This window comes from Setaria italica, chromosome IX (genome assembly GCF_000263155.2).
Source record: "Setaria italica strain Yugu1 chromosome IX, Setaria_italica_v2.0, whole genome shotgun sequence".
NCBI classification, from domain to species: Eukaryota; Viridiplantae; Streptophyta; class Magnoliopsida; order Poales; family Poaceae; genus Setaria; species Setaria italica.
The window spans coordinates 53,519,278-53,544,156 of NC_028458.1; the positions used below are offsets into that span (position 1 = coordinate 53,519,278).

Below are 24,879 nucleotides of genomic sequence, written 5' to 3' on the forward strand. Positions count from 1 at the left end.
TAACTTTTTTCTTCCTAATCCACACATCTTAGATGTATATTTATTTAGAGGCCATGCCACTCCAGATAGGCCTTATTCATTTTCACGAACCTCCAAAGACAGTGGGAGTTAGTATTGACATAGTAGAAAAGTCCATGACCATACATACCGCCCGCAGGTTGCCGAGGTCTTGCAAGAAAAGAAAGAAGCAACTCGGACAGCTCGGGGGGTCCTCTTCTCTTCAGCTTCCTTCCTCTCAAGCCTTGTGAACACAAGAAGATCAGGAATTCAGGATCAAGAATGGCAGGGCAAGGATGGCCACTGCAATATTTGCACTGCGTTTCTTGGCCACATGGCCCCCATGCGGTCAAAAGCGAGGGCCAGGGCACGAGGTGAGAGGGACATGACCTGGTAAAAATTGGGTGTCCTGCGATGTTGAGCTGTCGCGCGCCTGGCAGCCGGTAAAAAAAATTGCGAGCGTTTGCTCAACTCAAACGTGGCAGGGCTGCTGTGGCTGGTACTGTTGGAATTTTATTCCCAGTGGTTGCTTCGTGCAAGTGCTAAGCAACCAGGTGTTGTCTCGTAGGAGTAACATGCTCAGGCCAGTGCCTTGACTGGTCAAAAACGTCTTGGCATCGATGAGTCACGGAAGCGAGGTGCTTGGTGTCAATACGTGATGTCATGGTAAGCCTGGGATGCCGAAACAAGGTAACTGACTGTGGAAGGCTGATGCAGCGCCTAGCAGTACATCACAGTTCTTTGTTGTATCTTCTGACGCTGGCATTTGGATTGAAACAGATTCCTGGTCAAACTTAAATGTGACTCTGTATTTCTTTTTGTAATATATCAAAAGCAGGAGGCCTGCTGGATTTTATAGGAGTATCAAGGAGCAGAAGATTTACAGGGATCCTGCATGATTCGTGATCTTTCTTATCAGATCTTGGAACCTAGTGGGGGGCCTTTTCTTGGCAAATCAGAAACATTAAAACCCCACCCATTTCTGGAACTTCCTGACTGGATACCAGGTTAAGCAAAATGGTAGGTGTCAAATAAGCACATTGCGGTGAGCAATAATATACAGTTCCAGCCTCTGTTCCAGGGGAAAAACACCAGGGAAAAAAAACAAAGCAAAGAACAGCTACGAGTCCGAGGCATTTTCTAAGAATCAAGCCCACAACCTTGGCCCATGCTCTAAGATCAAATACAGGATAACAAGGGCAAAGATTCACCTAAATAGAAGCATTATGGCAGAAACATCCATCTTATACGCCAATGAAGATGTACAAAACTCCATTGCCATGATCAGAATGAAGTCCTACCCAAGTTCAGTTTCTGGCAGAAGTTAGCTTCTAGCTTCCTACGAAGAACCAACTGGGATCATCTTGACAATAGCAGCGATAGGCATGCCTATGAAACCGATGAAAATGCATGCGATCCACTGGTTGAATGTGAGAGGGGTAGTGTTTGCGAAATCGCCAAGGAACTGTATTATGATGAACTGGAAGATGACAGTGCTGCTGAGGACCGCGACGAACACGTTGTTGTTTAGAATGCCTTCAAACACGTTTATCTTTTCCATCTCTCTGGAGCTCACCTCATTGAATACCTGCACAGCAAAGAAAACAAAGTTTAGTTCACAAATAATAGCATTGTTAATGAAAGAAATTCAAACCCAGTACAAGTGCAGCCTAGCAAATTCATCAGGATTTAGCTTGGAAATTACCTGGCAGAACACGAAGCAATTGAAGATAAGTGTGTTCAAGACTAGATCGGAGTTATCACCATTGATGCCAAACAGCCACTTCCCCTCTGTCTGTAGGTACCAAATTACAAGGAACTGGTACAAGGACTGTCCCAAGATGTTCCTCCACATAATGTTACTGATGAAGTTTCCTTTCCTTCCAACAGGTGTTCTCTTCATCAGTTCATTGTTTGGGGGTTCTGTAGCCAATGCCAGTGCACCAAGTGTATCCATGATCATGTTGACCCAGAGCAATTGGACAGCAGTAAGAGGAGCACTCCCTGAATTAGAATGCATACAAACAATGAGATGTATATTTATAATAAAACAAAACTAGAAAATTTAGATTACGCTTAAGCAGTACAAGGATTTCCAAACAATGAGCTAATTCAGGATTTGAGATGTACCTGTCAGGCAAGCTGAAGAGAAGTTTACAACAAGAGCAACCACGTTTACTGTCAGCTGAAACTGCACAAACTTCTGAATGTTGATGTACACTGACCGCCCCCATTTCGCAACAGTGACAATAGTGGAGAAGTTGTCATCAAGAATAATGACATCAGCACTCTCTTTGGCCACCTTCAACAAGATTTTAAGATGAGTCAAGATGGAAGTAAATAGTGAATTAATTTGAGATATCATGTAATTGATGGTGCTATTCATGAATATCAAGAACTCATAGACGTTGCAGCGGTATAGAAGAATGCAAGAGAAAAAATGACACTAATAAATATAACTCACAATTACATTCCTAGATACTTGATATCGGTGATAATTAACTACAAGATACCAGCAATAGTGTGGCTATTTAATGGACATGGCTAGTTAATTTTTCCCAATTTAAGGGAAATCTTGAAATTACCTCAGTTCCAGCAATACCCATTGCAAGCCCAATATCAGCCTCATGTAGTGCAGGTGCATCATTTGTCCCATCGCCAGTCACCGCAACAACTTCTTCAAGCTTAGTTCGAAGATGCTTGACAAGGGTGTGCTTATCCAATGGCGAAGACCTTGCCATCACCTTATGCATCGAAAGCAGAGCACATTGGTCAATGAACCACAAAATAGTATGCAAAGGCGTGCAAATGTGTACTAGCTAGAAGGCATGAACTTACCTGTATCTTTGGTATCAATTGAGTGAGCTCTTCTTCACTCTTGGTTCTGAAATCTGGGCCCTCTATGGCAATGCCACCTTCAGTTAAAATACCGCATTCCCGGGCAATTGCCTTCGCCGTGTTGATGTTGTCACCTGTGACCATCCTGACGGTAATACCAGCCGACCTGCAGATGGCAACTGATTCCTTCACTCCAGGGCGGACAGGGTCTTTGATCCCCACAATGCCAATGCAGGTGTACCCATCGGCCGGAATCTGATCATTGGCTGAGAACCCCTCCTGAACTTCTATGTATGCAAGGCACAGGGTGCGAAGTGCCTCATTTGCGAAGCTGTCAATTGTTGCATTCAAGTGATCTATGGTAGCTTTATCCAGGGGGACAACATTGCCTTCCTCATTCAGGTACTTGTTGCACGATGCCAGTATGATCTCTGATGCGCCTTTACAGTGCGCCCGCAGTGCACCCTCTGGGAGCTGGATGACCACACCCATTCTCTTCTTTGCAGAGTTGAACGGCTCCACCTTGACAAGGGTACTAGCCTTGCGTACTGCCGAAAAGTCTCCACCAAGCGACAGGCCGAACTCCAGAATCGCTGTCTCAGTTGGTGTGCCCAGTATTTCACGTTTGCCATCCTGGTTGAAGACAACATCACCGCCAGTGTTGTTGAATATGGACTGCGAGAGCATCGTCATGACAGAGTCCGGCAGTTCGGAGAACAGGCTCTTGGTATCCGAGGCACCATCCACTTCTTTAATCTTGCCGCAGATGCAGGCCTTGACGACAGTCATGTGGTTTGTCGTGAGCGTGCCGGTCTTGTCACTGCAGATGGAAGTCGCCGAGCCCATGGTCTCACAGGCTGCAAGGTGCCGGACGAGTGCCTTGTCGTTCATCATCTTCTTCATTGCAAATGCAAGGCTCAGTGTCACGGCGAGTGGTAGCCCTTCAGGTACTGCAACAACGACTATGGTGACAGCAATGGCAAAGAACTCGAGCAGCTCCAATGCGTCATCTCCAGTCCAGCTCAAGTACGTGCCATCATTTATCTTGCGCCGGAACAAGCTTTCGGTGAGCACCGCAAATGTGACGACTGCAAAGATAAGGCCGATTTTACCGATGATGGTAGCCACACCGTTCAGCTTGACTTGCAATGGCGTCTCATCATCACCACCTTCGCTGAGAGTTGCCATCAGCTTCCCCCACTGTGTCCTCATGCCAACTGTCGTGACGAGCATCTTGCAAGAACCGTCCTGCACCTTCGTCCCCGACAGAAGGAAAGGGTTCTCAGCATTGACAGCAACCGGCTCGCTCTCTCCAGTCAAGCTTGACTCGTTGATCAGAAGCGAGAAGCCTGACAAGAACAGCCCGTCAGCCGGCACCTGATCACCAATGGAGAGGTGGACGATGTCACCAGCGAGAAGATCATATATTGAGAGCTTCTGCCTGTACCCACTCCGGGTGACTTGCACCGTGATCTTCTTCTTCTCCTTGTCGAGGTCCTTGAACTGCAGGGACTGGCGGTAGTCACTTGAAGCTGTGACGAAGACGACAAGCAGGATACTGGCCACAATGCCGAGACCGTCGTGGGCGCCCTTGGGCCATCCCTCTGTGGCGATGCCGACGATGAGCGAGAAGAATGCGCACGCGGCGAGGATCATGAGCGTCATGTCCTGGAGTGCCTCCCAGACGAAAACCCAGAAGCCGCGGGACTCTGCCTCGGCAAACTTGTTGACGCCGAACAGGTCCTGACGTTTTGCCAGCTTGTCCGCAGACGTGGCGAGGCCATCGGACTCTGAGGTGGACAGCTTGGACGCGAGGCTCTCGACGCCACCATGTGATTTCAGCTTCTTGAGGTCATGACCCTCGACTATCGAGCTCAGCTCCTCGGCACAGATGCCGAAACCCGCCTCCTTGACATCGGCAGGGACCTTGTACTCACCCGATGGAGTAATGCCTGCGGAATTGTTATGGTGTTAAGGTTGATTCAAGAAAATGAGAGAAGATTAATAAAGTAGGATGCTCCAGTAGGGTGTATCATACTGTGAACGAACTGAAGTGCAGCCTTTGAAACAAGCACGGCAACACGCAGCTTCTCCTGAAAATGGCAAAACATGTAGTAAGTCTCAAGAAGCACTATTTTGGTTCTCAGTTAGCTTACATATCAGAATTGCAAAAAAAAGGCTGATGATAACAAAAGGTTTGATTTGGTAAAAATAAATCTACAGTTGCAACTCTGAAGATAAGTATGCAGATATAAACTATTACAATACAAGATTCATGATGAATTCATAATCTTAAATTGTGAGCTCATGAGGTTGGATAACCAGTAGACTGCTAGAGATTGATCAAGGCTCTAGTCTAGTCAACACTCGATTGATAAGTTTCTCTACTGAATCCAGCAATTTGCTAATCGCCAATTTGGCATGCATACGGACAAAAAAGGAGAAGAATGCCATTATAAAAAAATATTATAAAAAACTACCAAGATTTTTCGTATGAGTAATGTTCATAGTTTCATCCATACTAGTAGTAAACAATTAAGTGCCTATCTGAAACACATGAATATCAGAAGACTTCTACAAACAATCTTCCAAGATACAAAATCTTCCACACATCAAGTTTGTTTTCACATATCTGCCCAAGAGTTTAGTAAAAAGATGGTGAACACGTTTATTTTCTGATTGTGATCAGTACTTTGCATATATATAAGATATTCCAGTAATCAGAGATACAGTGTCATTTTTACATGTAAACAAAGTGGTCAAAACCTGATCCACGCCTTTAATTATTCAATTGCAGTTTAGAGGTCTCTTTCATAGTCTGAGGAAAACATGATGATTTAATATTTTGATGTCCAGCTGTCTGCACTTATCCATGTGCAATCAGCACTTACTATAATACTGTGGTCTTTTGTTTCATAATGCCATATGGTCATTACTAATAAACAAACGGTGTATAAAAATAAGATGCAGAATATTTGGGGGGAATAGGAAGGACTTCAATTATGCGGCAGTGTCCCCTCTAAAAGTATTTTTTTCCCTTTTGACTTCATATTGCATTATGTACTGCTCTGTTATAAAAAAACCTTTTGTTTCATTCCAGCGTCAAGCTAAAGTCCTTGCATACAAAAGAGGACAAAAGCGATGTTTTTTTACCACTATTTGATCAGTGGAAGCATGTGTAAATTTATTCCCCAAGCAATTGTATCCAGAATCCACACCTGTTGTCCTAGTCCCTTTGAAACTGAGAGCCATGGTCTTATACCATTTGCAAAATATGTGGAAAAGATGTACTAATGGATTCATTCTGACTCAAAATCCTGCGTTTCCGTTTTGACCCAAAATCCTGCGGCACCTTTTTGAACAAATCAACCGAACTTTTCTTGACCGACTCTTTAATCTAATTTTGCAGCTCTATTTTTTTTTTTGGAGACTGAAAGCAATTCCTCAAGAAAACGCTAACATTGGCATATACGACTATACGAAAGACATGAACACAGAAATTGCAGGGCGCAGCAAGTGCGGAAGCAGGGGAAAAGCACTGAGCTAAGATTAGGGTCGGGGGGGGGGGGGGGGGGGGGGGGGGGGGAGCAGCAGCCTTTACTCACATGGTTCTTGCGCTTCATGGCGGTGACCTCGCTGCGCTTGTCGAGGTTGGCCGTGAAGCGGAAGCGGCGCTTGGGGTTCTTGACGACGCCGACGACCTTGCGCCATCTCCCCAGCGCCTCCTCCGACGAGTGCTTGGCCTGCACGCCCCCGAAGTTCTCCTTGAGGTAGCTCTCCATCTCCGCCGCGGGATTCGACCAGCTCGGAGTTCCTCCCCTTTGTTCCACCAACCCCTGCCGGGGGAAAGGGCCGCGTATATATTCACGCGGGCCGGAGCCCGGAGGGGACGCGTTCAGCTGCGTGGGGCCGGGGCGTTGACGCGCAAGGACGTGACGACGACGCCTGGTGGCGTGGGCGAGCACATTGCCGGGAAGCTGCGTCGTGCGCGCGCGCGCGCAGGGATGGAAGGCGGGGGGCGCGGTGTAAAGAAGTGCGCGGTGGTTTTCTGGGGATCCGAGGCGGAAGGGCCAGCGGGAGGAAGAGGAAAATGACCGGAAGGGATGGAAAGGGAAGAAGGGTGCAGACGCCAGAGGGCAGTGCGATGTGCTGAGATCCCCGTGGTTGGACACGCCGAGTCCTCGCCGTGAACGTTGCGCTGTGCACACACGCGCCTGCTAAAATTTCGCGCATGCTTTGGATCGGGCTGGGCTTGGGCCGAAGCTGAGACCAACTTCAAGTCCAACTCAACATTTTTTTGTCCAGAAGAGAAAAAAAAAAGGAGGAAGAGACTACTACCGGGACCAATTTTTAAGTGAACCCCGACGAGCGAGCGTTCGAGCGGTCAGCAACATTATGCGTGTTTAGTGCAGATGATAAGACGATGACCCGAGTCGAGGCAGGAAGGAGAGAGCTTAACATAAAACAGGACATGGTCCCGTGATCTCTGCAAACAATTATAGAACATGGCCCCACGACGCGACGGCACGACCTCCACGGGGATCGGGGGCTGGAGCGCGCCTACCGGAATGGTTATTTTTTTTAGATAACAAGGACCACTTTGGCCCTCCTTTGTATTGAAAGCAAAAGGTTAACTGGGTTACCAGTTTTACCATGTTTAATTCGTAGCGTCAAACTCCTTACTCCACGCTCTAAAACTCCCTCTAAACTGTTATTACAAAAGAACAAAAGATGTTCTACTGGGCAAGCACTGCAAGATAAAGCTAAGTGTCTATCAGATCCTGTGCTTTTCCAAACATCATTCAGACTGCAACAAGGAGAGGGGGAGCTTTAATTTTTGTGTCTCCTCGTCCTGCGGTCGTCGCTCCTCCTCGCTCAATATCGCCCATCTCTGCATGAATGAAATTATACGATATCTGCCTACGTTAACGTAGGAGAGATCACCACTACATTATTAAAAACAAAATTGTTTCTTAATAACCATAAGCTCCAGCTTATGCAGCTGAAGGGAAGGACATAGAATGATCTGGTTTTGTTATCCACCCCATCTAACACCCTCTCTTGAAAATCTTCAACTGTTTTTGGTGTGTACTGCCATTCAAAAACATCTTTGCAAAAGCACCAGACAAATTGTACCATGGCATATTCAAATATTATATGATCTGTGCTTTCTAGCCTCCCACACATTTTGCACTCGATATCCCCGAGACAATTACGTTTAACTAGCTGTTCCGCAGACTGAATTTTGTCATTGCACACTTGCCACGTGAATATCTTTATCTTCAGTGAAACATTGGCCTGCCAGATTTCCATCATCCATTTGTTTGTCACTCCAGAGAAAGTCACCTGTCTATACAAGGAAGCAGTTGTGAAGTTACCAGATTTTTCTAATAACCATTTCACCGTGTCGCATTTCACCGTGTCAGTACCTGACAAATCGGAATGGTTATGAGCAAACGCCAAATTAAAATGAAGCTCCTCCTCATCAGGGATCTCGATGAGCGCCGCGTTTTGAGATGACTCGCCGCGGTCGAAAACGACGTGCTCGCGACCCCGCACGCATTTTTCCGCGCAAGTTCGGCAGCGGGAGAGAGAGAGAGAGTGCCTGCGTAGTGCGCCGCATTATCCGGCCGGCAGCGAGACAAGAGATTCAAGTCAAAGTCAAGCGAGAGGGCGTCGTGTAGTAGTTTCACCGCAAAGGCCGAGGGCGGGCGAGGAAGATACAACGCGTCTTCTCCGCGGCCGGGAAAGTTAAAAGGGAGCGCGTGCGCACCCACCGCCCACAGCGACCGACTTTTTTTGTTTTTTTAACCCTTTTTCGAAAGATTCTCAAAAACAGACCTCTGGTGGAACCAATTTTAAACATGGATCCTTAGCTTGGCGCCATCCACGCTGGCGCCAAGCTACAACATCTCAGCACCAGCCATCTTGACGCCAAGGTCTATACCGTAGATCTTGGCGCCAAGCTTGGTGCCGTAGATCTTGGCGCCGAGCTATCTATCCCGTACCTCTTCACGTTTCGAAATAAACAAGTATATTATTCCGAGGAGCGTGCAACATACTAAGCTGTGGTTCAACTGGAGGTGGGCTTCTTATCCTGGAGACCTGAGTTCACAAACCCCAATGTTGAACTTTTTTTCTACATTTTATTTTTTTCTCTGTTGTACAGGTAAACAAGCGGTGTATAGACCTTGGTGCCAGGATGGCTGACGTTGTAGCTTGGCGCCAAGCTAAAGGTCCATTTCTGGAATTGGTTCCGTCAGGGGTCTATTTGTGAGAATCTTTCACAAAAAGGACTAAAAAATAAAAAAGTGGCCGACTGCGACTCCTCACCTGTGCAGGGCCTGTATGGAGCATTGGTTGGCAAAACACCTCAAATTTAACCTAGCAAATTTCAATAAGTATTGGATCATAATATTATATAATATTATATGATTTTAAATTAAAAATAAATAGAACTGAATTGGATTGTGATGGAAACATATTTAAGGGCCTATTTGGGAGCACTCCACTCCAGAAAAACCAGCTCCACTCCACCAGCTCCACACTTTCCTAACTCCACTCCACCAACTCCAAAAAAAATGGAGCTCCTGCATGTGTTTGTCTGATGGCAGTGCTCCAGCTCCAAAAACATGAGCACTTGTGGTGAATGGTCTATTTTACCCTTTGTTAACGGACCCACATGTCATACTCTTCTATTTTCTCCTCTCTTCTTCCTCTCTCTCTCTCCTCTTCTCTTCTACGTACTGCGGCACCTGCCAGAAGATGGACATGGGCCGGCCTATGCCCCGATCGCGCCGGCCAGCCTACGCCCCGACCGCGCCGCCGCGGGGGAGCTCGCCCCGGGCGGCGCGGCGGGTGTCGGGCGGCGCGGCGGCCGACGGCCGGCGCGCGGGTGGAACGGGCGACGGGAGTTTTATGTTTCGCGAACCGGTACTGTGTAACGAGTGGCAATAGTGGGTAAATACCCACCAACTCCACAAGGAGGTCTGTAAGGGGTTTTTGGAACACCTCTTGAGGTACTCCAAAAAAACGTGGATCTACCCCCCTGCTCCACCTATTTCCTGGAGCCGGAGTTGCTGGAGCTAGATGCATTTGGCTGCGAAATTTTCGGAGTTGGTGGAGTGGAGCAATTTTTTTGGAGTGGAGTGCTCCAAACACCCCTTAAGAATCAAGCTCAATAAGGATGAGACTTAATAAAAATCGGATCATAATATTATATAATTTTAAACTAAACAATAAATAAATAGAACTAAATTGGATTGTGATGAAGACATAAGTGCCTGTGGCATGGCTCCTGACCGGACGTGCCACATTTTCGTCCGTTGTCCCTGCTCCTGCCCGAGTTCCCGACTTCCCGTCGAAAAATTCGCCCGTGCCCTCCTCACCGCACGCTATTCCGTGTCACCGTCAGAGAGTGACGATTAGAAATTCCGCTCTAATCGTTGGGGAAATTTTGTGTTCTGTTTTTCAACTTTTCATCCAGATGGCCGATGGGGAGCCTGGGACTTCGGCGAATCGGTGAATTCTATTTGTTGTTTGTTGGGCTGCATCCCTTTACTTCGGCCCAAAAGGAAGAAGAGACCACCGGTCCAATTTTTAAGTAAACCACGGCGAGCGAGCATTCACTGATAATATTGTCGTCTGTAACATTAGGTAGTGTTTGATTCATAGTATGAATCGGTACTTGTACGAGTTTGTTCTGAATCTGAGATGTTTGGTTAATCGAAGTGAACCAAGCAGTGCAGGATGGGTCATCCAGATTCCAGGATATTCCTGTCCAATCTTGAACCGGACCGAAAATCAAAGGGCTGGACCGATCTAGGACCAGGCGCGCTCGCCTTTTCATCGCGCGCCCTTCCCTCCGCTCTCCGCTGGTTTTTTTACCGCCCGCCTCCCTCCGTTATTTTCACCGCTGGTTTTTTCTCCGTTATTTTCTCCGCTGATTTTATGTCAATTTATTTATCTAACCAGCTTTATTTACTTTCTCATTATATTAGAGGTAAAGTTACCACCTATAATAGGAAGGTTACTGTACCCTAATTTATTCAGATAACCAAACATGATCTTGCACCATCTTGTATCATCCTATTCAAGCAACCAAACAAAATCATGTACCATCCTATACAGACAACCAAACATCCAACTTGTATCATATCGTTCAAAATTATCTTATCCGGGTGAACCATTCCATAAATATTCCAATTCATTCGAGTAACCAAATACTACCTTAGATGACAACTCCGGGCAGGAAGCACGGACTTAACATAACAGGACGGACATGGTCCCATGGTCTTTACAAAAAAAATCACAGAACATGCCCACGACGGCGCGATCTCCACTGGTTCGGGGCTCAAAGCGCGTCCAGCGGAATGGTTATACGCATTTTTCTGTGCAAGTTCAGGCTGCAGGAGAGTGCGTGCCTACCTGGAGGAAGTGAAGCTGTAAAATTACTAAGCTTTATTTCCCTACCTGGATAATAGCAAGCAAATAAAAAAAAAAGTTGCAATATTCCAAAGGGTGGTTGATGGACGTGAGGCCATTGAGCCCATGAGCAAAGAACGGCTGTGCCTTACATGGGCTGACCGTTAACTGGGCCTAATGTTCTGTCTAACTTGGGTTGGTTGGGCCCTTGTCAACAACGAAGAAGGCCGACGACTCCACTACCTCGGTCGGTACTCGCCGGCGGCGCGACCGCGACTCCCCCCCAACCACCATCCCCCGTCTATCCGGCCGGCGAACCCCAACCCGGCGACCAGCGACCGGCAGCATGCGCGGTGGCTACTCGGGCCGCGGCGGATTCGGCGCCGGCCGGCATAGCAGCAGCAGCAATGATGGCAGGGGATACCACGGGAACCCTTGCCTGACGATGCACCAGCCGTGGGCGTCGCTGCTGGTGCACGGCATCAAGCGCGTCGAGGGACGCTCCTGGCCGTCCCCAATCACAGGTCCCCCTCCCCGCTCCTTCGACATGTTCTTCACTGGTTTGATTTGGATTTCGACCCCCACTAGGGTTTTCATCATCCGCGGAGGATTTGATTGATTTCTTCCCAGGCCGGCTCTGGATTCATGCTGCGTCCAAGGTCCCGGATCCCGACACCATCAAAGCCATGGAGGATTTCTACAGGGAGATTTATGCCGTTGACGGGATCACTGACATCAAGTTCCCTGATCACTTCCCCGTCTCACGCCTCCTTGGTTAGTTAGCACCTGCTCCAGGCTGCATCACAGCATCCCCTGATTTCATCAAGGAAAGAGATATCTCATGTTTGCTCTCTCTATCCTACACCACAGGTTGCGTCGAAGTGGTGGGATGTCTCAGGTCTGAAGAGCTTGTTTGCTGGGAAGATGTGCCTCAGTCTGTATGTTCTGTCACTCCCCATTTCCTGCAATCACGTTCCTGCAATGCATCCTGCATAGCTCATGACGTGACATTGAACATCTGTGTCTCAAATGCAGGTTAGGCTTGAAGGGCTGACTGACTTTTGTTGGCTTTGTGAGAATCCACAGGTGACTTTGGCACACTGCTCTGTTCCTCACTCACTCCTAGCTAGTACTCTACTAGTGGATGGTGGATACTGTGATTTTTGTTCCGCTATCATCTTTGGTTCTGCCGTGACATTCAGTACATGGATTTATGCAGAAGTTGGTGGTTCCATTCGAGATGCGTGGTTACCAGGGTGTCTACAATTTGGAAAGAAGGGTGAGCTCAGTTCTGGTTAGCGTGCATAAGCAGTGCCTCTTATTTTCTCCTTTTCTTTGTACACATAACTCTGGAATTTGTTCTGCGTGTTGTGTCACAGATCTATGATGGGGCCGTGAGGGGCCTTACACCCGTTCAAGGTCCGCTACCCATCAAGTTCCCTCTTCCAGATCCAAGAGATCGCTTCTCTCTGAAGCCAGGATCCCTCACATTTGATGCTTCCAAGTCTGAGGTACAAAAGTCCTCGAGTGTTACCGCAGCGATAGCCGGGGCTCGAGCTGCAGCTACTCAGTTCTCAAAGAAGGATCCCAATGCCGCTACTAGTAGTGAAACTCGTGTGCGAGAGCAATCTTGGGGAAATCATGCTGATAGCAATTCAGGTAATGGCAATCTGCCGTCCGTTGTCCAGGGCAGTCCTGCGTATCTACAAAACCAGAACCAGCCTTCCATTTTCCGGAGCACCACAGCCTACTCGCAGAACCCTGATACCGAGCCCCGGAGAAGTCCCAGACTAGAATTTGGAGCTTCCAATAGGGTGAGTATTGAATTTTCCTTCCTATGAAGAATTTAACTTGGTTCTTAAACTTATTATTGCTAACCTATTTTGTTTGTGATGTATTTGAGTGGGTATGCAAACTAGTAGTAATATGTGTGTCATTAGCTTGTTGCAGTGGCACTGAGGGAACTTAAGCAATTAAGCGTGAGCGAGAGAGGAGGACAACCAGCTGGCAGTGGCAGAAGCTGACCAAGCTGAGGAGTAACTTGAAGCGCACGTGATGGTATCAGCAAGTCCTTCCTTGTATAATACATACAGGTAACCGTAGCATTTGGTCGTATGCTAGTTTCCGGTGAGATTGATGGATGGTAGAATGGCACTGTGCTTTGTTGTTAGTTGGGTAGGAAATATACTCCAGTTAGTAGATGGTAAGTTAATCCCGGCTGCGGCTTGCAGCGGATGGAATCGTCTTGGGTGGATGGCCCTGGCCCCTCTTTGATTTATAAGTGTTGTGAATTACTGTTGACACTCACAATAATGTAATCCTCCTCGGCCGTCACTGACACTCATTTGTTGTCAGTAAGTACTCTCATGCCGCCTCCAATTCCAGGTAGCATGCATATATAGTCTGTTTGGTTTGGGATATTTGTTTGGCTTTTCTTTTTGGTGTTTGGGATATATTTGTCTGTCAGTCTATACGCATGGCAGTACTAGGGAGGAAGGGAGGAAGGAAAGAGGCTGGAATGAAATCCAGTGAGGAGAGCTAGCACTAGCAGTGGGAGATGGTGACGGGATGGCGGGCGGGAGGACTCGGAGGTTGGAGCTCCGAGAATGCAGGCAGGTTCGTGCACCTGGACCTGTCCGCCGCCGTTGACGAGCCGAACGAAGCTGCGGGGATGGAAATGAAGCATGCGATGCACTGCACTGGCCGGCTGACTGGTGGAAGCATGCCGAGACGAGGAGCTGGCAATCCATACGAATATTATTATACTGTTGCACATACTAGTGGCAGCAATTTTTTTTTAAAAAACCTAGTGGCAGCAATAGAATGATACCATTTGCCTGCACGTGCCCGTATCTTGTATAAATATACGATGTTTAAGACAAGTGTAAAGTTAGTTAAACGAACAGATGGTGTATTTTATCAGGACGCGACGCGAATTGGATGGATGGATGCGTTTTCTTGCAAGTCAGGGATGGTCCATGGATAGCACGACCAGTTCCAGGCAGGCAGGGGTACATTGCATGCGTACGTGGTCATGGCAGGGTGCTTCCATCGATCACGTGACCACAGACACTCAGACAGCAATCGGCCGATCTTCTTCCACCACTAGCAGTCATTTTTCGCTTTTTTTTTTCCTTGCAACGGCCACAAGACTTTCTTGTCTTGCATCCAAAGAACCCAAATGGCATTTGCTCACCGCACTACGATTGGTTGTACTTGATGGATCCATGACCATGATCGATCGCTCTGCAGTAGAGAATCGATGGACTTGTGTATACAGTAATACTAACTCTTAGTATATGGATCGATCGATGTTTTCTTAGTTTAGCCTTGTAACTTCACCATATAATTCATTGAGCGTAAGAACAGATCATTGTTTCAGTTATTAGCGAAAGGTCATCTAGGATTGTAGCGCGGTCGACCATTTGCCTTTCTCGACCGTTCAGAACAGCAGGTCAGCCCCTAGTCCTCTTGACTCGTGAGTGGAGTATATTCGTTCGATTCCCAGCGGCAGCACAGCAAGCAGATTCATTGCACCGTAATGACCGGCAGATCGATGAGAATGAGATGGCCAACCCATTCAGTCACACATCCTGCTTGTGCTGCTCAGCCTATCTTCCATCAAAGCACGTGCCTCGTTTATTTAATCCTCTAGGGTTGCATTGCATGGTCGTGGAATCCAACAGCTGAGATCAAGAAAGCAGCACTGGGCATCCATTACTTGCGATCGAGCACGTGGCTCATCGGTCTGATAACCAACATCTCTTTGGGCTGGCTGAGCAGGCTGACGACTTAGACCTGACCATCCATCCATGCTCTTAAGGATTCTGATTGGTGATTCCACTCCAGCCCTCAATCTCAAATTCTACGGTCCAGATGTCCGAGATGAGCTCCATAATTTCACGAGTTGCCATGCAATTTGAATGAATGTACAGTGCTGATTTCCTGATCTCAGGCTCAGCTGTGGATTCCATGACCACGCAATGCATGTATCGATATCGATAAGCATATCCAACAAGTAAAAGTGCTCGCAAATTCAAACACAATTTCATCTCCCTTCAAATTAATTTGGCGCCGAGTTGAGTTTCGTTTCGTTTCTCAATGGAAACACTAGCTGATGCCGCTTCTTCCCCAATCCAAACTAACAAAACCAAGCAAGCTGTTTAGTTCACCCCTCCAATCTACCAGTATCTAGTAGCTGCTACTCCTAACGTATATGGATAGCAAGAACAATCCAATCAAAACGTATTTAATTTGCTGCATGCCCATCACAGTATATTATGTTGCTTTTGCTCTATCTTCCTTCTTACGGGAGAGAGATCACCATGCTTGCCCAATGGCAATGGGATCAGAGATCAGATGGAGTGGTGGCTCCGGCACCAGGACGACGTGCTGCTGCTGCTGTTCTCTCTCTGCTCCTCGGTGGTGGCGCCCAGCAGCGCCTCCAGGTACTCTGTTCCAAGGTCCTCCAGCTCCATCACCTCGCTCCTGCCCGCCGCCTTGCCCCTTCGGCTCCCCGTCCCCGGCCGCCGCCGCGCCCGCATGGAATGCCGCCGCTTCAGCGCCACCACGGGCGACCCGCCGCACGACGCGTCGACGCCCATGCCCTCCAGGGACTCCCGGACCCGCTCCACGGGGAAGTTGAGCACCGCCGCCGCGCCCCGCATCGCGAACGCCGCCTGGTCGTACGCCAGCGCCGCCGCCTCCGCGCTGTCGAAGGTGCCCAGCCACACGCGCACGCCGTCGCGCGTCGAGTCCCGGATCTCCGCCGCGAACTTGCCCCACGGCCGCTTGCGCACCCCGCGGTACGCGTGCCCCGCCGCGGCGTGCTTCGCCATGTCCGCCTGGACCATCTCCTCGGTGTCGTTGCTGTCGAATGGCGCCGCAGGGTGCTGCTGGACGCTGCTCCACGGCGGCGGCGACTCCACGGACCCGGTGGAGGAGCCCGGCGAGTCCAGCGGCACGCCGGGCTGCTGGGAGGACCGCTGCCTGTGCGTCGACATGGCACGCCGGGCGAGGAAGCCGACGATGCCGGTGCTCAGGTGCAGAGCCGGAGACCTCTCGGAATTCTGGGTGCCGCTGCTCACCATGAGATAGATGATCAACTGCTCCGTCCGTCCGAGTTGAATGAAACCCCGCTGCTTGAAGCCGCCTCCTTTTATAGTGCTCGCCCGCCGGCGCCGGAGCCAGAAACAGAGGAGGGCACACGAGACACAGAAAAACAGGGGACGAGCAGGGGCCAGGGTGGACTTGGTATATCCTCACACTCTTGTAATAAATAATATTTTCAATTGCCTTGAGTTTCTTATCTCTCATCAATCAGCTGAAACTAATATTTACATAGTTTAAAATGTATAATGTTTCTCAAATTTTTATTTGCTCAAAGAAGTTGATCTGGCGGTTAAAAGATCATATCCTGTTTTTTTTCCTTTGGTATTTTGCCCACGGGAGTTTTTTTTAACTCATTTTGTAACCTTGTTACTTGTATTTTAATATTAATCTGTAGCCTACCGTATTTTCATGAACTAACCCTGAGCCATGCTGTCACGCTACTTGTTTTTTTTTTAAATGAAACCAGGCAAGAGAGTTCACGATTATACTAAAAAGAAGGTGAAAGTTAAGATTAGATAATAATAATACAACAAATATGAAAACTGCTATCATGCCAGATGCATATTGGCATGGTAAAGCACGCCCGCTTGAGTGCACTGCTATAGTGCTATATATGCAAGCTAGTCGCACTAACCTGAGTGTCGTGATAACACTCTCTCTTATATTATGCCGAAAACCTCTGAACAAATCATAACACTTTCATATAAGGCTAGATGGATATGAATTTTACATAAAAACGTAGTAGTCAATGAGATATACAATTTCTAATTATTATTTTTTTTGCCAGTGCGGTAATTTGTAGTTCGTTCTTTCTTTGTTTCTCAGCTAGCTCCTTGCTTGCTACCTAGAAGATTTGGAATTTGGAGTCCATGAATTACGTAGTTGCAAGATTTACGTCTACAGCACATATGTTTATTGTAAATTTACTAGTACTCATAGATGAAGAAAGCCTTGTTAATTAATAAAGTTTCGGTCTCCGTAATAAAGCGGACATATGCTGCCGATAAAAGGGGGACATGACGTATGTAATATGTGAGATTATGATACGAGATGATCTATATGCCAAAGGCAGTGGAAAGCGTATGAAAGGCGCACGTGAGTATATGCCAGCTTGCATGATTATGTAATAAAAAGAGGGGCATTACCATCTAGCTATCGAGAAGGAATTGAGACGACCATCCAGATGCATTGCACCTGAAGTACGTTGCTGACGCCCAATGATGTGGAGTGATTTTTTTTTTGTGCATGTTTCTTCCTTTTTCATGAAAGGGAAGGAGAAGAACGCACGCAGGTTTTGACAAGTATAAGCCTGAGGCTAACCATCAACTTGCATGCGTGATATAGGAGTGTATACATAATTCCCGGGCGGACACGTGTCCATTGCATTTGGAGGCAGCGATGATCTATCAGTATGGCCCATGCATCCATCGTTGTGCGCTCCCGCCAATTTGTATTTCATTTCACATATATTATTCCATGTCATCTGTGTAACAAGGAACAGACGGCACATTATACAATATATAAAAAAAGAACCGCTAGCCAATACCCTCAGTCCGAAAATAGGCGCGCTTCTAGAAAATTTAAAATTTATTGCTAGTCCCGAGATATGATCTTATTGTCTCTGTCTCTAGTTGCTCGTGGTAGTTGTGATTGAAATCCACGTTCCAGTTCACTACTCCAGATCATGAAGAGATACTTGTGTACTGGAATCAGAAAAAAAAATATCATCAAGTAATCATTTGATCTTCAAACTAAAAAAGTATTTTTGTTGGACGGAATTTGAACGCTAGAAATACACATATTATAAGACAAGTAAATGCTACAAAGGTGGTTCGGCAGTCATTCCAACTTGTTGCTCGCATTGGACCCTGTAAATCGATCTATGATGTCTCAGTTGCCTGCCTTTTGGTCAACGTTCAAGTCTTGCTAGCTACACCGGAGCGACCAGACGGCATTGGAGAATCTGCATATCTACCACGTGCTCCTACAGGGGCAAATCCACTACACATCGCAAGCTAAAGTAACCAAGCTATAGCAGAGTAGTAGATCATGCACGGGTGAGTCCAAGTTTTTAATAAAAGTAGCTAATCTTTTTAATCAAGCCAAGTTGGTAATTGTGGCCTGATCTCAAATATAATTAATCAAGGTGGAGGAGCTAGTGCTCTAGCTTTCTGGGAATATGATTAACCTAACGACCTAACTTGGGTCTGCATGCATTGAATGGTGGGACCGTGGGATCCTCTCCACAGATGGATAGATCGCCATGTCTGACAGCGATGCATGCAGAGCATCCTTGCACCTCTGCGCCATGGACAAGTTCCTGCTTCCTGCAATCCTTTGTTCCTTATTCATAAACAGAAACAAAAAAAAAATCTCAAACACAGTTAAAAATCCGTTGAAAAGACTACAAGAAATCCACTGTCAAATTGGACACAGCATATAACTAGCATAGTATGCCAAAAAAAAACATGTTGGCTTGACTTCATGTCTTGCCTCCATTCCTTCCAGGTGGGGGGTGATTGTGACCTGAGATTGCTCACACCATATATGCGTTGAAGATTTGATCATAAGCTATAGCTCATGTCTTCTTGTCTTCCATGTTGTTGCAGGTCTGCCGAACATGTATGTAAATTTTGGTATTCCAGGAGCATTCATGGCCCAAATGCCCAATGCATGAGCTATCATGAACATTTTTAAATTCTGAAGGAATTATGTCTGCTATAGCTCATGGTTTATGGCCACAAATGTCGTTCCAGGGCTATTGAAGGTATCCTTGGGTATCTCAATTTCAAAGGATTTTCAGGCCACCGGAGAGTAACGATTAGAAATTTCGTTCTAAATATAAATATGGTTCGGGAAATTTTGTGTTCTGTTTTCATCCCGTTTCTGATGGTCAGGATTGCTTTAAGTTTTTTTTTTTGAGGGGGTTAAGTTTTGTTTGTTGGACTGCTTTCGTTTCTGTCGGCCCAATATGGTTTGTGTTCAGTTTTTGGGCCTCTTGGGCCCACACCACGCTCGTGTGTTCAATTAGGCCCAATCATGCTGCCGTCGTCACTGTGGTCCGTCGTCAGTCAGTGAGAGCACAACAACAAGGTGGCACAAGAAGCCGGCCGGCCCCTCGGATGAGCCTCTGCCTGAGTGCCTGGAGAGTGGAGACCTTTCATTGCGGCAATTCTCTTCTCCCCGGTAATGTTGAGCGGTTTGCGCGTTGCGTGGGCTAACGGGCGACGAAAGCTAGCCACGGGTCATAACATATGATAAAAAAGCTAGCCTCTCCAGCTTGATCTGCACCAAGGGAAGAATGTGTTGTCGTCCTTATCGAGCTCGGTGTGGCAGCAATAATGCTAGTGTTACATTCGTATATAGCTAGCCATGGTCCTATGCTCACTTGGCGCTAACATTCTGCCTGTTTCCGCGTATTCACTTTGACTTGTGCTCGCTAGCAGCCGCGCCCCATGGGAGGCTGCTGCATGCTTGCTGGTGCAGTAACCTCCACAGCCGCGAGTGCAAAATGCCCCAGCTAATGTCGATTCTATAGCAAATTCACTACCGTTTATGATTTATTCTACTGTGTTCCGTCACCGCGCAGCCAAACCACCACGGTGCTAGGTCCGAGGTCCTTTATCTCTTATGAATGAATATTCAGCCAAGATGTGGTGATTAGTTTTAATTTGTGCAGCGGTACATGCATGAGAGCTTATGATGGAAAATTACCACCTCTAGAAGCCTATGAACATTTCAATTTCTTTAGCCATCTATCCTCTGTTGGATTAATTGGTAATCCGGCCCCTCCTTCCTCTTAGTTCTGGCTCCGCCACTGTCTCAAGAAACTGTCGTGATAATACTCCAAGCTCGAGGGGGAAAAAAAGGATCGAAGAAAAAACATCAGCCAACATCATGCATCCATGCTGCCGATCGAAACATGTCGACACTCTTCTGGCGCCGCAGCCGTGCAGCACGTACGAACCTTCAGCAGCTTCAGCCCGCCTCCGGAGAAAAGTCCAAAGACGCGAGAGCCGCCGCTGTTTATGTGGCAACTCGACGTCTCCATCTTTCACAAGTGATGACAGCAGGGAGGGGGCCGGGCTCTGAGACGCTGGTACGCATGCTCACCGTCCGTCGGTCCATCGCTGCCGTGCGTGCCCCAGAGCGCAGGGCCCCCCAGGGTAGCCGAGCTCCCCGTCCCGCCAGCCGGCTGCGGGCCACCGTCTTTTCGCCGAGCGAGCGCCAACAGCCGCCTGCTGCCAGCCGCCGCTGTAGCGCGACGGCGACAGGCGGCAGCGGACACGTCGGCCGGGCCCGGGGCACCAGAGGGGGGATAAGGACGGGCCCCATCTTATCGCGCTGCGGATTCCTTCGATTCCCCCGCCGGGCCCCGCGAGGCCGGGGATCGATCGATCGATCGGGGTCGCACATCTCCGCACCAAATCGCCCGCCCGCGCCCACCCAAATCCCTCGCGCTCCCTCCTGTTTTCCGGCCACTCCGCCCCGTCCTCTCACCCCGGCGGCCCGGGGCCGTCCAAGGGCCCTCGCTTTCGCTTCACGTGGGCTTCGGCGTCCTCGCTGCGACTTGCGAGCCGGAGGACGCCCTCGTTCGTTCACGCGCTGACGATTCCCTGCACTGGAGGCCGGATAAGATGGCGTCGTTTTGGCTCGTAGCTGGAGTGAGTGGGGGGACGTCCCGACTGGAATTGGTGACGGCGGCACCGAGGGAGACCGAGATTAGATTAGACCAGCCTAATTGGATAAGAATATGCAGGTTAACAGTCGGCCGGACGATTGTGGTTAGTGGGACGCGGTCGGCCTAGCTAAGCTAAACAACGCCACACCTACCGACCGTATCAAAAGCTAAGCATCACGGAGATCAGCGCGTTCGCTAGGGTGGGGCCCCCCGGGGGCCTACGCACCCACTCCCTCTCACACACGCACTGACGCACATATGTCCAAACGCTAAGCATCCCAAACGCAGAAGCATCACTGATCACTTCTGAAAAAAATGTGCATGCACGAACCTAAGACAGCAGTAGGCAGCAGCTCAACTTGGTGTACGACTGGTAGCCTTTGGTTTCCCTTTTTTTTCTGGAAAAAAAATTAAAGGGAATGCGTAGCTTTGGAAGAAATGAAGGCATAAACCAGGTACAGTAGTTCTTGTGTTCTACGAGCAGCACCAAGCCAAGTTGTTAGCTGTATCACATAACGCTACTAGGAAGGATACGGTTAGATGGCATGGTCAACTTCATTATCAGCGATAAATAAGCGCGTGCCGGACGATAAGATGGGCCATGCATGTCGTGGGCCAACCATCCGCCACGACTTCTTTTCACCCGGCCTCTAGGACTTATCCAAACCAAAAACCCAATTATGCACGCAACATAATGATTCCAACCAATCGATAACATTATCCGCTTAATTAGGTCGGAGATCCCAATCTCATAGTAGCAGTAATAAGGCCTTGTTTAGTTGGCCAATTTGGGAGGTGCCAAATTACTGTTACAGCACTGTAGCACACTGTAGCGTTTCGTTTGTATTTGTGAATTATTGTCCAAATATTAACTAATTAGGCTCAAAAGATTCGTCTCGTAAAGTACAACAAAACTGTACAATTACTTTTTAATTTCATCTACATTTAGTACTCCATACATGTACCGCAAGTTTGATGTGATGGGGAATCTTCTTTTTGCATAGTGTCAAAGTTGGAAGTTGGGAGTAACTAAACATGGCCTAAAAAGAAGAAGAAGAAAAAGTTACTGCAGCCTACTCTTGCAGATGGGACAAGGCACGAGAGAAGCTGGAACAAACTCCTGCACCGTCTCGAGCACCCGCCACGTGGCGCGAGCAGGCCCGCTTATCTCTGTCCTGCGGTGCAGGTGCGGCGCAGGAGGAAGAAGGCGAGATGCGGAGTACTACCAGTACTACTGCTCCAGTAATAAAAAGTTAAAAAAATCGGGGCACCAGAACAAGTTCTTCTACAGTCATGGATTGGCAACACACAGCAACGGCGCGGGTCGCGCCATTTTTGATTCTTGGCAAGGGGTAAAACCGAGGCGGTAAAAGATACCGATCGCCATGAGGGAGGGGCGTGTCGCTAGAACCGGGCGAGCGCGCGGCGGAGCACCTGGGCGAGGAGGCCGGGGGCGGAGAGGTGCGGGAGGTGGCCCTCGGTCTGGAGGAACTCGACGGTGGTGCGGCCGCCGAGGTGGGCCTTGAGGTAGGCGGCGACGGAGGCCGGGACGGAGACGTCGCGGGTGGTCTGCACCACCACGCAGGGAGAGCGCACCATGCCCAGCACGCCGCGGAGATCGGTGTTGAACACCGTGCGGCAGACGTGGAGGGAGATGTCCGGGCGCATGTTGAAGAGGGTGCGGCTGAACTCCTGCACCGCCGCGGGCACGTCCGCGCCCACCGCCAGCGGCGCGTACCCCGTCGCCCACGCCGAGTAGTTGGCCGCCATCGCGGCGAACACCTGCTGGATCTCCGGCAGCTCGAACCCGCCGTGGTAGTCGTTGTCGTTCAGGAACCTGATTTTTTCTTCTTTTCCTTCAGTTTCTTTCCCAACTCATCGAAACCTCGAAATAAAGGCTTGATTGAAATGAAACTGAATTCGATCGATCGGCATGTATGTATACCTGGGCGATGCGCCGATGAGGATGAGCTTGGCGAAGAGCTCGGGGCGTCGGATGGATGCGAGGATGCCGATCATGGCGGAGACGGAGTGCCCGACGAAGGCGCATCGCGGGATGCGGAGCGCGTCGAGGATGGCGAGCAGGTCGTCGACGTAGGAGTCGAGCGTGTCGTAGCGTCGGAAGTCGAAGTGCTCCGGGTTGACGCTGCCGGCGCAGACGAGGTCGTAGAGCACCACGCGGTGGTCGCGGGTGAGGTAGGGGAGCACGCGGCTCCACGCCGACTGGTCCGTCCCGAAGCCGTGGGACAGCACCACCACGCGGTCGCCGCTGCCCACCACCCGCACGTTGAGGATCTGCAGCAGCTTGGCCCCGCTCGGGGCGCCGCTGCCCGCCGCGCCGCCGCCGCCGCCGCCCCCGACCATCGTGGCGTCGGAGCTGGACGCCGGGGCCGCCGAGCTGCCGCTGGTGGGGCTGGGCGGGTGCGTGGACCGAAGCATGAGACCGGGGTGGTTGGGGGGACGGGGATCGGGAAGCAGAGGCGCCCCGGTCTTATATAGCAGCAGCAGGAGCAGAGGCCATGGGGATGCTCTGTTCACACCTCTCCTCTCCCTCTTCTCTGCTCTCTCTCTCTACGCACACACAACACAAGCTATCGGCTTTCCTTTTGATCTCCGGCTGGGCTCCCCCTCTCTGCTTTATTCCTCCATCTCTCTCCCTCCCCTCCTCTGCGTGCTCCTCGGTTTGGTGTGTTGGTGCGGGTGGGGGAGTTGCAGATGTGGATGACGAGAGGAGTTTTGGATTGTGCCAGGGAGGAGACGAGCTTTTGTTTGTTTGTTTTTTTGGATGCCCATCCAGGCCACAGCAGGTACTGTACTAAACACTACTAGTAAAAAAGGGATGGCAGGCACCAATAATTTCAGTGATTTTTACTCCTCATACGAGCTGGCTTGGTTAGGCCTTGTTTAGTTCACCCCAAATTCCAACTTTAACACTATGAAAAAAAAGATTTCCCATCACATCAAACTTGCGGTACATGCATGAAGTATTAACTGTAGACGAAATTAAAAACTAATTGCACAGTTTTGTTGTACTTTGCGAGACGAATCTTTTGAGCCTAATTAGTCAATATTTGGACAATAATTCACAAATACAAACGAAACGCTACTACAGTACTGGCACAATAATTTTGACACTTAAAAATTGGGCAACTAAATATGACCTTGCTCTCCCAGAGTGAACGGTCCCAATCCCTGACAAGTACTACGCAAGTGTCTCGAAAACGGCCGAGCCGGGATTATTGGTGACAAGTACTCCTACGCAAGTGTCCCAATCCCTGACAAGTACTCCCTACGCAAAATGGAAAGTGCAAGGTTAACACATTAATTAACCTAATTAATCCGGGGCTCGCGCACGGCACGCTTTTGGCCCACGCACGCACGCACGCACGGCAGGATGCGTGAATCCCATGGCGACGCCACCCATTGGACGAGAGCCCGGCCAATTGGACGATCCATCCATCCCTTGGGGCCAGAAAGGTCGCCGACGACGAGGCGCATGCTGCTGCAGCCACCAGCCAGAGCCACCGTTCCAGGCGGCGCTATTCTCCACGGGTGTGGATAACGCTACGCCACGATTTCTAATTCTCTACGGCGCACCCTTTCGTGCCGCATGGTCCTATTGCTCCGCACCAAGAGGACAGATGGCAAGAAATTTCACAAGCATAGTTTACATGTTTCTCAGAAAAGAAAAAAAACAAAAGATTGTAGACGCATGTTTGCTCGAACCAGGCATTACGTGTTCCTAGTCGTCTACTTGGGGTGGGCACAGACCATCTGCCTCCTCCTCCTCCTCTACAATTTCGATCGTGCTCGCTTTCGCGCCCCTT

The 24,879-nt window shown here is 49.0% G+C and overlaps 4 protein-coding genes across 5 annotated transcripts; 1 reads left to right on the forward strand and 3 right to left on the reverse strand.

The window, feature by feature from the left end:
- Positions 1 to 787: 787 nt before the first annotated feature.
- Positions 788 to 6,916, reverse strand: LOC101774733 (calcium-transporting ATPase 10, plasma membrane-type). The gene is made up of 7 exons (XM_004985233.4): positions 6,441 to 6,916; positions 4,874 to 4,928; positions 2,836 to 4,787; positions 2,583 to 2,741; positions 2,128 to 2,299; positions 1,703 to 2,001; positions 788 to 1,585 (listed from the first exon to the last, which is right to left on the reverse strand). The coding sequence occupies exons 1-7, from the start codon at positions 6,615 to 6,617 to the stop codon at positions 1,337 to 1,339; spliced, it is 3,063 nt and encodes a 1,020-aa protein (XP_004985290.1). The 5' UTR covers positions 6,618 to 6,916; the 3' UTR covers positions 788 to 1,336.
- Positions 6,917 to 11,489: 4,573 nt separating this feature from the next.
- On the forward strand, positions 11,490 to 14,141 carry LOC101776483. 2 transcript variants are annotated; one of them, XM_004985237.3, is made up of 7 exons: positions 11,490 to 11,783; positions 11,890 to 12,033; positions 12,130 to 12,197; positions 12,295 to 12,345; positions 12,479 to 12,538; positions 12,639 to 13,073; positions 13,200 to 14,141. In XM_004985237.3, the coding sequence occupies exons 1-7, from the start codon at positions 11,606 to 11,608 to the stop codon at positions 13,281 to 13,283; spliced, it is 1,020 nt and encodes a 339-aa protein (XP_004985294.1). In that variant the 5' UTR covers positions 11,490 to 11,605; the 3' UTR covers positions 13,284 to 14,141. The 2 variants fall into 2 exon arrangements, with proteins under 2 accessions (XP_004985294.1, XP_004985295.1); XM_004985238.3 differs by having other exon boundaries at positions 13,210 to 14,141.
- A 1,128-nt stretch (positions 14,142 to 15,269) lies between these two features.
- On the reverse strand, positions 15,270 to 16,470 carry LOC101776079 (ethylene-responsive transcription factor 1B). Its single transcript, XM_004985236.3, has one exon. The coding sequence runs from the start codon at positions 16,347 to 16,349 to the stop codon at positions 15,615 to 15,617; it is 735 nt and encodes a 244-aa protein (XP_004985293.1). The 5' UTR covers positions 16,350 to 16,470; the 3' UTR covers positions 15,270 to 15,614.
- Positions 16,471 to 22,033: 5,563 nt separating this feature from the next.
- On the reverse strand, positions 22,034 to 23,799 carry LOC101775672 (strigolactone esterase D14). The gene is made up of 2 exons (XM_004985235.4): positions 22,998 to 23,799; positions 22,034 to 22,889 (listed from the first exon to the last, which is right to left on the reverse strand). Exons 1-2 carry the CDS (start codon positions 23,489 to 23,491, stop codon positions 22,457 to 22,459), a joined length of 927 nt encoding a protein of 308 aa, XP_004985292.1. The 5' UTR covers positions 23,492 to 23,799; the 3' UTR covers positions 22,034 to 22,456.
- Between the last annotated feature and the right edge of the window lie 1,080 nt (positions 23,800 to 24,879).

Bases quoted from the DNA above. Each gene is read 5' to 3' on its own strand.
- LOC101774733 (XM_004985233.4), bottom strand. From the start codon at position 6,617: ATGGAGAGCTACCTCAAGGAGAACTTCGGGGGCGTGCAGGCCAAGCAC. The intron at 2,300-2,582 runs GTAATTTCAAGA...ATCTTGTTGAAG, and splicing joins TGGGTATTGCTGGAACTGAG to GTGGCCAAAGAGAGTGCTGA. The intron at 2,002-2,127 runs GTACATCTCAAA...ATTCTAATTCAG, and splicing joins CTCTTCAGCTTGCCTGACAG to GGAGTGCTCCTCTTACTGCT.
- LOC101776483 (XM_004985237.3), top strand. From the start codon at position 11,606: ATGCGCGGTGGCTACTCGGGCCGCGGCGGATTCGGCGCCGGCCGGCAT. The intron at 11,784-11,889 runs GTCCCCCTCCCC...ATTTCTTCCCAG, and splicing joins CTGGCCGTCCCCAATCACAG to GCCGGCTCTGGATTCATGCT. The intron at 13,074-13,199 runs GTGAGTATTGAA...GTGTGTCATTAG, and splicing joins AATTTGGAGCTTCCAATAGG to CTTGTTGCAGTGGCACTGAG.
- LOC101776079 (XM_004985236.3), bottom strand. From the start codon at position 16,349: ATGGTGAGCAGCGGCACCCAGAATTCCGAGAGGTCTCCGGCTCTGCAC.
- LOC101775672 (XM_004985235.4), bottom strand. From the start codon at position 23,491: ATGCTTCGGTCCACGCACCCGCCCAGCCCCACCAGCGGCAGCTCGGCG. The intron at 22,890-22,997 runs GTATACATACAT...AGAAAAAATCAG, and splicing joins CTCATCGGCGCATCGCCCAG to GTTCCTGAACGACAACGACT.